The 13,894-nt window shown below is 34.9% G+C and overlaps 2 protein-coding genes and 1 non-coding gene across 4 annotated transcripts; 1 reads left to right on the forward strand and 2 right to left on the reverse strand.

The window, feature by feature from the left end:
* Nucleotides 1-1,443: 1,443 nt before the first annotated feature.
* On the reverse strand, nt 1,444-7,573 carry mgat2 (alpha-1,6-mannosyl-glycoprotein 2-beta-N-acetylglucosaminyltransferase). Of its 2 annotated transcripts, XM_067383353.1 has the most exons (3): nt 7,441-7,553; nt 4,952-4,988; nt 1,444-3,662 (listed from the first exon to the last, which is right to left on the reverse strand). In XM_067383353.1, exon 3 carries the CDS (start codon nt 3,444-3,446, stop codon nt 2,103-2,105), a length of 1,344 nt encoding a protein of 447 aa, XP_067239454.1. In that variant the 5' UTR covers nt 3,447-3,662; nt 4,952-4,988; nt 7,441-7,553; the 3' UTR covers nt 1,444-2,102. The 2 variants fall into 2 exon arrangements, with proteins under 2 accessions (XP_067239454.1, XP_067239453.1); XM_067383352.1 differs by lacking the exon at nt 4,952-4,988 and having other exon boundaries at nt 7,441-7,573.
* A 1,100-nt stretch (nt 7,574-8,673) lies between these two features.
* On the forward strand, nt 8,674-11,271 carry rps29 (ribosomal protein S29). The gene is made up of 3 exons (XM_067383354.1): nt 8,674-8,819; nt 10,941-11,040; nt 11,160-11,271. The coding sequence occupies exons 1-3, from the start codon at nt 8,758-8,760 to the stop codon at nt 11,166-11,168; spliced, it is 171 nt and encodes a 56-aa protein (XP_067239455.1). The 5' UTR covers nt 8,674-8,757; the 3' UTR covers nt 11,169-11,271.
* Nucleotides 11,272-11,801: 530 nt separating this feature from the next.
* trnas-gcu (transfer RNA serine (anticodon GCU)) lies at nt 11,802-11,883 on the reverse strand. The gene has a single exon. It is a non-coding gene; the product is annotated as a tRNA-Ser (tRNA).
* Between the last annotated feature and the right edge of the window lie 2,011 nt (nt 11,884-13,894).

The raw sequence follows: 13,894 nt of genomic DNA on the forward strand, positions 1-13,894 counted from the left end.
CCTCTAGTGGACCTGTAAGCATTACCAGAAGGAATCTAAAAATTGTTTTTGCATTTTCTGAACTGAAAATCTGTTAAATTAACACTAATTGGTAGCTAAAAGCATTATAAAATTATTAAATGAAGTCAAAATATTAAATGAACAAACATGCAAAGGGAAATATGTGGGTGTTGTACCATTTCAGTAAGTTAAAGGTTAAAATGCACACACAAAAAACAAGACATTTTGAAGAAACTAGTGAGCCAACGGGGTCCAAAACAACACTGGCTCGCAATTACTGAAGAAAGAAAAAGCAGAAGAAAGAAAGTCATGCATGTTTGGAATGACATGAGGAAGAGGAAATGATTTTTGGGAACTATTGCTTTAATTTTTGGTTGTCATGGATGCAAAACACTGAAAATAAATAAAAAATGACCGATCTTAGTCACATGCAGTGCTATTTTAGTATCATTGAGATACTATTATAGATTTTATTTTTATATTTTTAATTTTAAAGCTTTGGTAAATTTGTTTTGAGTTTTTGTCATTTATATTACTTTTATATTACGTGTCTTTATACGTTTTAGTTTTTTAGTACTTAAACTGAATGAAAGTGCTAAAAGTGCATTTTATTTCAAGTAATTAAAATGGTTATGGTTTTAATTGTAGTTAACGATAACCCAGATCAAATGGACTAAACATAAAACCTTAGTACAACCACAAGCCAACTAAACAGCTCCGAAGGCTTTACTTTCTCACACTTTGATGGATCTGTGAAGATTGAGGCCAGAGATCTGGAAGCTTGTGTAAATAGGACAAAGCATCTATTAGGGGCTAATGAGGACTGCAAGATAGTCAATGCAATTTTAATGTCTTGCAAAAGCTTCAAAACCATTCTAATACTGGAATATGTTCAATATGAAGCACAACCTTACACCTTGAAAACAGTCCATAACATTCAAGCAAATAGAAAATAGTTCATCTGCATATCAAAAATAGCCCAGCATAATCTTGAACAGATGGTGGAAATATAGGGGCTTTCGCACCGGAGGAACGTTTTCATAGTTCCTATGCTTTTTGGCGTATTCGCACCAAAGGAACTGGAATGATTTTAGTTATAGGAACACCTTGTCGGGAACTAAATTAGCTCCTACTTCAGAGTAGGATCTAACCCAGCTCAACAGGAAGTAGTGGCGTAAGTGTACATTGATTGGTGGAACGCATACGAAACACTGGCATTTTTAAAAAGTTTATAGCCTATATATTTACTCCACACACATGGAAAACAGCGATAGATGAACCAACGCTGAAGTCCAGGCACTTCTCAACCTTTACGCTATGCAGGAAATACAACGCGACCAAGTGAAACATGCATCAACCACACTCACACTTTCCGTTTACTTTCTTTGTTTAACAGTTCTAATAATGTATTGAATATGACTATGGGAGCGATGTGTGCTCAGGCTGGCGTTCTTAGTGCCATCAAAATAAAAATCCCACACAACAACCAGGAGGGTGTTTCCCAAAGCCAACTACGGTCGCAAGTTCTGTCGTTACCAATCAAGGGAATGTGCAACCATAGTTGGCTAACGATGCTTTTTGGGAAACGCACCCAAAAAATTATGGCTTGCGTCACTTCAGAGTTCCTACTGGCGGTGCAAATTCAACCAGGAAAATGGCTCTAGGGGAAAATGTAGTTCTCGGGGGACCGCCTTGGTGGCTAGTTCCTATAAATGAGTTCCTAAAACTACCTGATGCGAAAGCCCCTAATGATCCAAAGCACACTGTCTGCAGGTCTGTATATATTTATATATACACACATATACATAATTATAAGAAAGTTCATGCTTTTGCAAATTTTAAAATCATCATATATACAAATGTTGTCTTTGAAATGGCACAAAAAATGCTAGTCTTTAATAATAGATATAAGAGTGACAACAATAACACTTTTTCAGTAATAATACTTCAATGATGCTCATAACCACCAAATCCAAACGTCACATACTTTTTTTATTTGGAATATTTCAATAAAACAGGCAATAAGAAGTAGTAGTCCATAAAGAACTCTTAAAGGCTTTCATTAGAGGATGCAAAAACAACAAAAAGGAAAGAATATAAAGTCACTGTAATCGAAGGTAACTCTTGCAGAGTTCGTGGTCCCTGATGTCTCCCCAACCTCCGTTTTTGACGTGTGGAGCCAATCCTTTGGCCCCAGAAGAAGGGAGTCTCTTTGTGATGAGCAGCTGTTTCGGGAACAACTGGTTCCCGCTGCTCTGGAGAATGTTCTCGATCTTTGTCTTCTGGCTGCTCGGCATGCAAGCCGACTTCTTGTGGTGCATGCCGCAGTCGCCGGCATGGAAAATCCGAGGTGCCTCGCTCACCATGACCTTTAGGAACGTGGGCAAACAGTTCACGGTAAGGTACTGCAACGACCAATCCCAGTTGTAGTCGTCGTAGGTGCAGAAGGCATCGGTGCATCTGAGGAGTTTCTGGTACGTATCTCTGTTCAGCGCCATTCCCATGTTGTGTTCGGTGGACTTCCATGCTTTCACCTCCACTTTGTTGGCTTTGCTGGAGTAGCCGATGTGTCCGTAGCTTCCCAGAGATAAGATATCACAGTCGGGACACTGTTCTTTCTTTAGGGACACCATCAGTTTGAGAAGGTGCTGAAAGTCGGGAGCGAGGTAGTGGTCCTCTTCGATGAGCAACAAGAGTCCTTGGTGTTCCTTCAACACTCGGACTCGATCCCACACAAAGTGCAACTTCCACCACCAATGATGTTTGGTCTGCGAGAACTTGGCTTCCCGATAGTGGCCAAAGGAGTCCGGGTACTCTGCGTTTATGCAGCCTAACGTTAAGGCATCTTTCTTGGGAATGTCTCGAGGGCAATCTCTGGGATCATTCCCGGGGAACTCTTGAGGATAGAGTTGGATGCTAAAGGGGAAGAATATCTGAAGGACCAAACAGAAGTCGACGGACGCGACTATCTGGTTGATTTCCGGAGACCAGAAATCATGGCTGAATATCAGCAAGACGTTCTCAATTCCTTTCGCTTTTCTCAAGCTGCCCACCAAAAGCCGTAGGTATTCGGGACGGTTGTGAACCTGAACGACGATGACAAGGTCGTCCTTCTGGCGCACTTTGCGAAACTTTTCCTCGTTTCTGAGGGTCTGGTCAAAGTTGAGTTGAAACACGATCCCTCTGTACACCAGGGTCTGGTTGTCTACTTCAGGCTTGGCAACTGCTTGCTGTTTTTCCGGAAGAGTCTCGTTGACAGGTTTCCGGGTTACTGGTATCGTTACCTGTACTGGACCAGCGGCGCTGCTCCGCTTCCCCGTCTCCACCTCCTTGGGAAACACGCCGCTTGCCTTCTTCGTCTTACCACTATTCCAGACGGCAAATCCACAGATAACCACCACTAGAGTCAGTATTACCACCTTTCGCTTGTAAATTCGGAATCTCATGATAGGCAGTCGCCCTGCGGGACGGTCGTTGAAGTGATTCTGGAGACGAGGGCGGCAGGTTGGCGATGCAAAAAAGGTCTGCTCCAGCAGATTGGGTACAAAACGTTATCATAGAAAATGCAGCTTATTCTTGGTCCTCTAATTTTGGAATGTATTTGAATGATAGTGTTTCCCATAAGGCATTTTCTTAAAGGCAAATGAGTCGCCTTTTATAACCTAAAGGAAAAGAAATTGAGAGAATGATTTTAATTAGCATGGTCTGATTTTTTTTGTTGTTGTTTTTTTGCCAATGACTAGAGTTGTCAAAAGTACCAACTTCGGCACCAAGTCAGTACTGAAATTTAAAAAATGTGACGCTTTGAGTGGATTCGTAAACACCTCTGATTGGCCATTGTGTTGACATGCTCATCTGATATGTCTGTGATCGGCTCAGATTATCAATGCTTCCAAAAAGTTGTAAATAGTCATCAATGACGCTCTTCACCGAGCGGACCAGTCCACTGATAGACGCCAGCTTTCAAACGCTCCCGCTTTCAAAACTCTTCCAAATTCAAACACTTCTGTGTGCTTTTAAATGCTCCCATCTGATCATTGTAGCCAATCACAGACATATCCGATGAGCGTGTCAACACAACAGAGCTCAAAGCGCCACATTTTTTAAATTTCGGTACCGAAGTCGGTACTTTTGACAACTCTACCAATGACAATTTAGAAATTCAGTAAACTCACCTTACAAAAATAATATTCATTGTAAACAATGGAATTGATTTGAATAACTTTGAAAAGCCATGCATTGTTACACAAAATACACATGCACATGCTCAAAGAAAACCTTAAACTTTCAAGGAAGGATTATTTGCTGAAAAGTCAAGTCCACTCAATGTGGCCTATTCTTAGATCACCGCTTACTGCTTAATGGCAGATCAAACTCAAAACTTATACCAAAAATGTTTGTATTTCAAATGTAACAAACTCTGTGATCTACAACATTCTGGTCCATCAAATCTTTCTCTGCTAAGTGCCCTAAGAAACATGAGATTAACAGTATTAATATAACAAATGTGGCCCTGTATTCTTAGGCAACTAAAGTATAAACTCACAAGGGTCCAGACCTAATTACTCGTCTCTGCGGATTTAACCTGAAGAGCTGCTAATTAGAAGATTACGACAGTGACAGTGCAGCACAGATGCAGTGCAGACAATAAAATATAAAGTATCATGTTTCCAATACAGAAGTTCACCAATCTAAAATGGTACAACACGATTCTAACAGTTTCAAATATTAAACTCTATAATCGGATTAAAACATCTGTATCACAGAATACACAGATTTCTGTAATATGGCACTTTGTGTCAATGTTTAAATAGCATTTTTATCATCTTGTGCACAGGTACAGAATGGAACTGAGGTCTTACAATTATTTTTTAATGATAAACTGCTTTTAATTTGAATGGTTAAAGGATTGGTTCACTTTAAAATAAAAATTACCCCAAGCTTTACTCACCCTCAAGACATCCTAGGTGTATATGGCTTTCTTCTTTCTGATGAACACAATCAGATTTATATTAATAAATATCCTGATCTAAGCTTAATATTGGCAGTAAACGGGAAACGAGTATGAAGCTGAAGAAAGTGCATCCATCCATCATAAACATACTCCACACGGCCTTCTGAAGCGCTTGTGTAAGAAAAATATCCATATTTAACAAGTTATAAAGTAAAATAACTAGCTTCTGCCAGACGTTACATCAGTTAAGCTTTTTTCATAAGTTGAATAAGGAAGGCGTAGGACTTGGCGTAAGCTTTTTGAACTGCAAGAGGCATTACACATTTTCTTAGTAAGCAGAATACGGAAGGCGGTCTGGCGGAAGCTATATTATGCGTTATAATAGAGCTCGACCGATATATATCAATTTACTGATATTTTACCCGATATTTAAGCATTTTACCATAATCAGACATCAGTTTTGTAATATCGGATTTACCGATAAACGCCGCCATCTTGTGGGTGTTGTGAGAATTGCGTGCAGGATTGCCATTACAGCGCATCTGAGGGGAGACGAGACAACGGAGTGCACAGGTCAAATCTACTTACATGCTTTGCTGTAATTATTAAACTTTAAACACAACAGCCATTAGTGCACAAATTAGACGCGTTACATTAATGCCTGAAGTGTAGCTAGTTTATGCAGCTTGTCTCTAAGAAATAAAGAGTCTCGTAAGATAATCTGTCAAGTCCTCCTGTCCTAATAAATTTGTAACTTTGCATGAATTAAATAATACAGTCAAGAATGAGCACATGGTGGAAATAAAAGCGCTGAATTTAATTTTCTCTCTGCTGTTCACTCAGCAGGTTGATGCTCGGCCACCGCATGTAACTTTTAACAAGATTCACTTGTTTAAAACACCGTAATTATATAAACATTTATTATATAACCATTAATTCGCTAATAAACATCCAAGTAAACGCAACTCTATGGAAATTGTTTATTATCTGCGCGAACAATCACAGTTTGAGTATAGTTCTGCGTAAATGCATTGATAAACAGCGCTTTGTCAGCAGATATTTCATAATCTAGAACGACAAAAACATTATTAATAATTCTGACATAACATACCAGTTGAGAAATGCAATAAAATATGTTTTGTTTGTTATATTCCAATATTATTCAGTTATTTCACATTATCCAGCAAGTTATTCTTCAGTCTTTAGCCTATTCAATAGCTTATAAATCTACTGCAAAGTTGATATGACTAAACATTAGTGTTGCTGCTGATGCTTTTTATAAATATATGTAAATATGAAGTTTATTTTTGTAATATAAAGATTAAAATTAACATGAAAGACTACTAATTTTCAAGAAGTCAAGTAACTGCTATTTTTTTTGCACTTTCAGACCCCTCTATTTATTGGTGTATAAATAAGATTTGTTTTGTTTTCTATGCAAGGAGGGAGTGATTGTTATAAATAAAATGGTTTGGTGTTGTAATCGTGTCAAAAACAGAAGTAAAACAGTAAATAAATATCGGTTCTGCATATCTGTTACATCGGAAAGAAGACATTAATATACACCTAGAGATGGCTTGAGGGTAATTAAAATTGGGGTAATTTTCATTTTAAAGTGAACTAATCCTTTAAGCGCTCATGGCGAGAGATGCTGAAAAAACAGTGAGATGTAACAGTGGTCAAATATTAGTTTCCACATTTTACACTTTATATTATTTACCTTTGTTTACACATATGTTTTGTTACTGTCCATAATGTCTGAACCTTGTTTCAAAGAAGATAAACAACAAAAACAATGTGAACTAGCAACATAAAAACCTCAACTCTCCAACGGGAAAAACAAAACATGGGATCTTCTGAAACATGTTGAATTAATCAAGTCCATACAATTCCTAACTGAGGCAGTGAGTCAGCAGGACAAACACCCTTAGATTTCTACAGATATCACTGACTGCTCTGATCGGTGCATTTGTATTTCTATAACCAAATCGGCTATTAATAAACCTGCGGGAAATACAACCATGCTCAGGCGCACCACCACCACAATATGGAGCCCATGTTTACAACACATATGCGCGACTGTCTGTCGACCAATGCGACTCTAGAGCTTCATAAAAGTGAAAGAGTTCGACTGCACAAATATGCACTGGTTAAAGTTCAAAAATAAGAAAGTATGACGGCAGCTCGCGCACATGCATGCATTCATTGCAGCTGCATGCTCGAGCTAAAGCAAGCATCTGCGCGAGCCAGAAAAAAACATAAAAGCAAAAACACTGCACTGCATTCCCTAACACCGATATTTGGTTAATATTGCTCATTTCAAACGGCAGATAATCAGTGCACGTATATGCATGCCGATGTGTGTATTTTGGTGATGCACTGTCACTAGTTAGCTTGCTGCTATAGCGATTCTTAAAGCAAAATATTGAGCTGCCGCATTCAGATGCATGAGAAACACACACATGCAAGGAGAATAAAAGCCTCACCGCAGATGTAGGCATGTAAGGCGGCTGTCATATCCACATAAAAAGCGCATTTTAATTCAAGTGTGTCATGCTGCTCAGGCTCCGTGCGGAACCAACGGCTCCCACAATCTCATCAAACCTCTGGGGGGCTCCGACTGTCAGCGCGCGCGTGATGTCACATTTACCACGATTCGCATTTCACAATTCTCAATGAAAAGGTTGCGCAATGCATGCAACAAAAGCTCATATTAGGCATATTTAGCGATCATAATGATTGTTAGAGTTCATTCCACTTACACTAACGTGTCTAATACATGCACACAACACATTTTCACAACCGAATACATGCAATGCTTGGGATTTTACCTGTAGGATTAAATAAGTGTATGTGTTTTTTCCAGTAAATCAATTTAATAGTTAAGAATGCATGACGGTTTTGTGTAGTTTGCCATTGCAACCACTAGGCGGAGATTTAGCTGAAAATACTACTACTTTAAAGTTTAAAAAAAGAAGATATTTTGAAGAATGTTGGTTGACTTCCATAGTATGTTTATTTTCCTACCAATATTCCTCAAAAATTGAGGGTGAGTAAAGCTTGGGGTAACTTTCATTTTAAAGTGAACTAATGCTTTAAGCGCTCATGGCGAGAGATGCTGAAAAAACAGCGCGATGCAACAGTGGTCAATGATAGTAGAAATATAGTAACAAATATAAGTTTCCACATTCTATACTTTATATTATTTACCTTTGTTTACACACGTTTTGTTAATGTCCATTATATCTGAACCTTGTTTCAAACAAGATAAACAACAAAAACAATGTGACCTAGCCTACAGCAACATAAAAACCTCTCTGAAATCATTCTGAACCTCTTCTTTCTTCTTGTTGGTGACCAAACAGTTGGCCCCCATTAACTTCCATAGTATTTTTTTCCCCTTACCAACTGTCTCCCTACCAACATTCTTCAAAATATCTTCTTTGGTGTTCAACAGAAGACAAATTCATACAGGTTTGGAACAAATTAAGAGTGAGAAAATGATGACTAAATTTTAATTTTTGTGTGAACTATACCTTTAAAAAGCTGGCTTATTGTAACTGGTTTATGAATATTGCACAATATGCACATTTTCAATGACATGCATACATAAATAATGACAGAATATTTTGAGTTATTCATTTATTGCAATATTTTGACATCTTTTTCGCCTCTCAACCTCTAAACGTCGCCATTGTAGATGTTGACGCCGGAAGCGCCACGTTCCGTAGAAGGAGAGCGTCTTTTTTGCGCCTGCGCACAATCTCGACTTCCTTTTCGACATCCCGATCGAGAGAGACGAGATGGGCCATCAGCAGCTCTACTGGAGTCATCCTAGAAAATACGGCCAGGGATCCAGATCCTGGTCAGTTCTGGTTCTGTCGCATGTTTAATATGAAGGGTTTATGAATGCGCGAGGGTTCGGCTCGTTCAGTCCGTCGTGTGTTTGTTATTTCTTCATGAATGTGGAGCACATGTGATGAACCAACATGGCGGCCGCGATTGTTCAGTGATTATAGTTTCACCAGTCAGGACGAGTAATAGCGTTAATGTTCGTTTCTTATGATGTTATTGCTGTAAGGATGATTTATATGACAAGTTTGAGCCTGAAGAACACTTATAAAGCACATCTGTTGTCTTTCGTGTCATTAAATTAAATTATATACGTGGATTTTAACCCAAAATCTCGTATTACCGTTTGAAGTTGACTTAATGGGCAGGGATGATTGCAGATCATTAATATAAACAAAGTAACTTAATATTATTTACTTTCTTTTATCATTTTCTTAACCCTTATAGGGTCTTTTTAGACCCCAAACGACGTTTTCAAAAAAAAAAAAAAAATTCTCTTTGTCCAAATGACATGAAACTTTGTACAGTTGTTAACACTCTAGATTTACAAATAAAAAGAGAACTGGAGTGATATCTTGTTTTTATGTTAGTGTAGAAAAAAGTAACACACAGGGTCTTTGGGCAACAAAATGTAATTTTGTAACAAAAATTAAAAGTAATTTTACTGTTAATGTTTTTACTTCATATTTGTCATATCTTTTACATTTTATATAAGAAAATGTTTTGTGTGTGTGTGTGTGTATATATATATATATATATATATATATATATATATATATATATATATATATATATATATATATATTAATATAATATAATATAATATAATATAATATAATATAATCTAATATACAAAAACAGCTTTTTATGTAAAATTCCCTTTATAAAAGACCCACATTTCTAACTTTCATTCATGGGGATCACATGGATAATTTGACATGGTTTAGTGTGAGATTTTTGCCCATCTTTTGGAAAATGCAGTTTTAAAAGAGAAAAATGATCACTTTATCCAGTAGATGCTGCAGAGCTCCACTATTTGCTGTTTGACCGACTGAAAGACTCTTTTCACAAGTATTTTCAGCTGATTCATGTCTAAAAAATATTATCAAATCACAATTCTAACAGAAAAAAATTACTTTTTGTCAAAGTTTAGCATTTTTTGGTACTAAAAAGTTTTTCAGAAATGTTTTTGATGAATTTTGTCCATTTTGTAAGTGGGGTCTCATCATAAAAAAACTATTGAAAAACTGATTTTCATTACAAAAAATACTAAACTTTGACAAAATATATTTTATTGTCATAATTGTGATTTGATTCGATACCCAATATATAGTTTAATCTCTAATAATTAGGAATTATGGACATCATTAATCAGTTTTGGCTTTATTTTGTCATTTGTCAAAGTAATGCACATTAATTATTTTATAACTTGTGTTTGCATGCATTTCCATTCAATTATAAAGCACATCTTTCATGTCATTAAATTAAATTATATAAGTGAATTTTAACCCAAAATCTCGTATTACAGTTTGAAGTTGACTGTTAATGGGCAGGGATGATTGCAGATCATTAATATTAACAAAGTAATTTAATATAATTGATTTTCCTTTATCATTTTCTTAATGCATTTCACACCAGCGAATTAATTATTAAAGATGCACCGATACTAAATTTCTCTGATATCTGCAGATAGTGATAGTTTGGGGGTTCTGCCTTTATATCTTCTTTTAAATTTATGATTTCATTGAGTATTATATTTTGAAAGAAATGCAAACTATATTCTCTCCGTTTTATCAACTTGTTTCAGAGTAACTGGTATCAGTTATAAACAAACATTACTAAAATTAACACATTTAATACATTCTAAATTAAATATTTCTTCACTTTCTGAATGTCAATTCATATAATTACTATTGATATTGAACATCAAACTGGTTTCTTAGCATTTTCTTTACACAAATGTTTTTACTTTTTAAACTATTGGGCACTAGTATGAAAATTTGCTGTTATCTCTAATAATTAGGAATTGATGGTGTATATGTACATAGTCAGTTTTGGCTTTTTGTCCTCTGTCAAAGTAATGCACAGTAATTACTAGCATTTCCATTCTAACCTGTTGTGATTGTTTTTGCAGCCGAGTTTGCTCAAACAGACACGGTCTGATCCGTAAATACGGACTCAACATGTGCCGTCAGTGCTTCAGACAGTACGCTAAAGATATCGGCTTCATCAAGGCAAGTATCCCTGCATTAAGTGTGTTTAGTCACTTGCATTTCACTCATCAGTAGATTTTATTTCAGTCGTTTGTGTTATAAATCTGACCCGTTTCTCTTCTCTTGCTTTATTAATCCAGCTGGACTAAACCTGAGGACGGCTGAACTTCTGTGGCGTGGAGTCGACACACAACCTGACGTCATGAAGTTACTTTGGAAAGTTCAATAAACATGTTTTCTTTCTGTTCAAAAGTTGCAATGCGTCTTCATTACAGAGGGGAATGGAACGGGTTTGAGTTCAGTGAACGGATGCATTTTGTTTCCACATGAACTAGCTTTTACTGCCTGGAAAACAAATGATCATAGTTAACGGGTCTATAATTGAGATAAAGATGAGTGTTTTGGTTGCAGAAACAGCTGTAATCATACAATGAAGTGATGATAAACTTAGAGAAATTTGCTATACATGACATTTCCAAATGTGTCGGCTGAGATGTGGACATAAATGCACAATGGTTTTAACTGAAGGGATGCAGATGAAAAATACATGTTTGTGAAGAAAAGATCAAAATAGAAGACAGGTTAGGGTTAGGTTTTAACTAAGTATATATGTGTGTATGTGTATATATATATATAATATATATAAATTCTTGTTATTAGTTGAAAAGTGCTTCTGCACACATCCGTCACCTCTGTGCTTTTCTGTCAGTGATCACACATTCTCTCACGGTGAAGCGAACATCTGGTGTCTTTTACAGTAACTATTAACCCTCAAAACCAGTCGACGAGGATGGGATTCGAACCCACGCGTGCAGAGCACAATGGATTAGCAGTCCATCACCTTAACCACTCGGCCACCTCGTCCTGACTGCAGATGTTTTTTTTGTTTACATAGAAATAGACAATAATGACATGACTCATGAATATTAATCTGTGTCCTCATCATGACCTAATATTCATGAGGAGGATTAATATTCATGAGGATGCCATAAAAATGGTATTGAAATAGTATTTTTGTGTAAAACGTACTTATGTAACAAATCTTCTAATAAAAAAAATCATAGTGTACATATTTAAATTTAATACAAAATTTACTCTAAATGTATTTTATAGAAATATGTTGAATATATTATACAGCTTATTGAAACTCAAGACCAGTGTGTAATCCTGCTCTCAGACACCAGATGGCAGAAACGTGACACATTTGAAGAATTCCATCACAACTGCAACAGAAAACCCAATCTGAGACTTCTGATGCTTCAGTTATGAGATGAACCTAATACAGTAATGATGTGTTTCAGGACACTGAGAATAAAAGCCATTTTTATCATGGAAACATAATTTAAATCATGCTTGATTATTTGACTATATTATATGACTATAGTAAAACAAGATTTACTGTTTTGTTTATGATTTTACTACAAAATCATAGCTAAACCATAGTTACTGTAGTAAAAAGTTATTTTTGTAGTTACTATGATTTTACTACAGAAATCATAAATAAAGTGTGTGTTAACCAGGTTAAACCATAGTTACTGTAGTAAAAACAGGTTATTTTTGTAATTTCTATAATTTTACTAAAAAATCATAGTTAAACCGTAGTTTTCATAGTAAAATCAAAGTAACTACAAAACTACTACAGTAAAATGGTTTGTGATTTTTGTAGTAAAATTATAGTAGCTACAAAAATAACCTGTTTTTACTACAGTAACTATTTTTAAAAATGATTTTTTTTGTAGTAAAATCATAGTAACTACAAAAATAATGATTTTTGTAGTTACTATGATTTTACTACAAAAATGGTTAACACACTTTATGATTTTTGTAATAAAATCATAGTAACTACAAAAATAACCTGTTTTTTACTACAGTAACTATTTTTAAATATGATATTTTGTAGTAAAATTATAGTAACTACAAAAATAACCTGGTTTACTACAGTAACTTTGGTTTAACTATGATTTTTGTAGTAAAATCATAGTAACTACAAAAATAACAATGATTTTACTATGGTTTAACCTGGTTAACACACACTTTATTTATGATTTTTGTAATAAAATCATAGTAACTATTAAAATAACCTGTTTTTTACTACAGTAACTATTTTTAAATATGATTTTTTTTGTAGTAAAATCATAGTAGCTACAAAAATAACCTGTTTTTACCACAGTAACTATTTTTAAAAATGATTTTTTTGTAATAAAATCAAAGTAACTACAAAAATAACCCGTTTTTAGTACAGTAACTATTTTTAAAAAAGATTTTTTTTTATAAAATCATAGTAACTACAAAAATAACCTGTTTTTTATTACAGTAACTATTTTTAAAAATGACTTTTTGTAGTAAAATCATAGTAACTTAAAATAACCTGTATTTACTACAGTAACTATTTTTAAATATGATTTTTTTGTAGTAAAATCATAGTAACTACAAAAATAATGATTTTTGTAGTTACTATGATTTTACTACAAAAATGGTTAACACTTTATTTATGATTTTTGTAATAAAATCATAGTAACTACAAAAATAACCTGTTTTTTACTACAGTAACTATTTTTAAATATGATATTTTGTAGTAAAATGATAGTAACTACAAAAATAACCTGGTTTACTACAGTAACTCTGGTTTAACTATGATTTTTGTAGTAAAATCATAGTAACTACAAAAATAACAATGATTTTACTATGGTTTAACCTGGTTAACACACACTTTATTTATGATTTTTGTAATAAAATCATAGTAACTATTAAAATAACCTGTTTTTTACTACAGTAACTATTTTTAAATATGATTTTTTTGTAGTAAAATCATAGTAGCTACAAAAATAACCTGTTTTTACCACAGTAACTATTTTTAAAAATGATTTTTTGTAAT

Source organism: Chanodichthys erythropterus, chromosome 4 (assembly GCF_024489055.1).
Source record: "Chanodichthys erythropterus isolate Z2021 chromosome 4, ASM2448905v1, whole genome shotgun sequence".
NCBI lineage: Eukaryota > Metazoa > Chordata > Actinopteri > Cypriniformes > Xenocyprididae > Chanodichthys > Chanodichthys erythropterus.

Bases quoted from the DNA above. Each gene is read 5' to 3' on its own strand.
- mgat2 (XM_067383352.1), bottom strand. From the start codon at position 3,446: ATGAGATTCCGAATTTACAAGCGAAAGGTGGTAATACTGACTCTAGTG.
- rps29 (XM_067383354.1), top strand. From the start codon at position 8,758: ATGGGCCATCAGCAGCTCTACTGGAGTCATCCTAGAAAATACGGCCAG. The intron at 8,820-10,940 runs GTCAGTTCTGGT...TTGTTTTTGCAG, and splicing joins GGCCAGGGATCCAGATCCTG to CCGAGTTTGCTCAAACAGAC.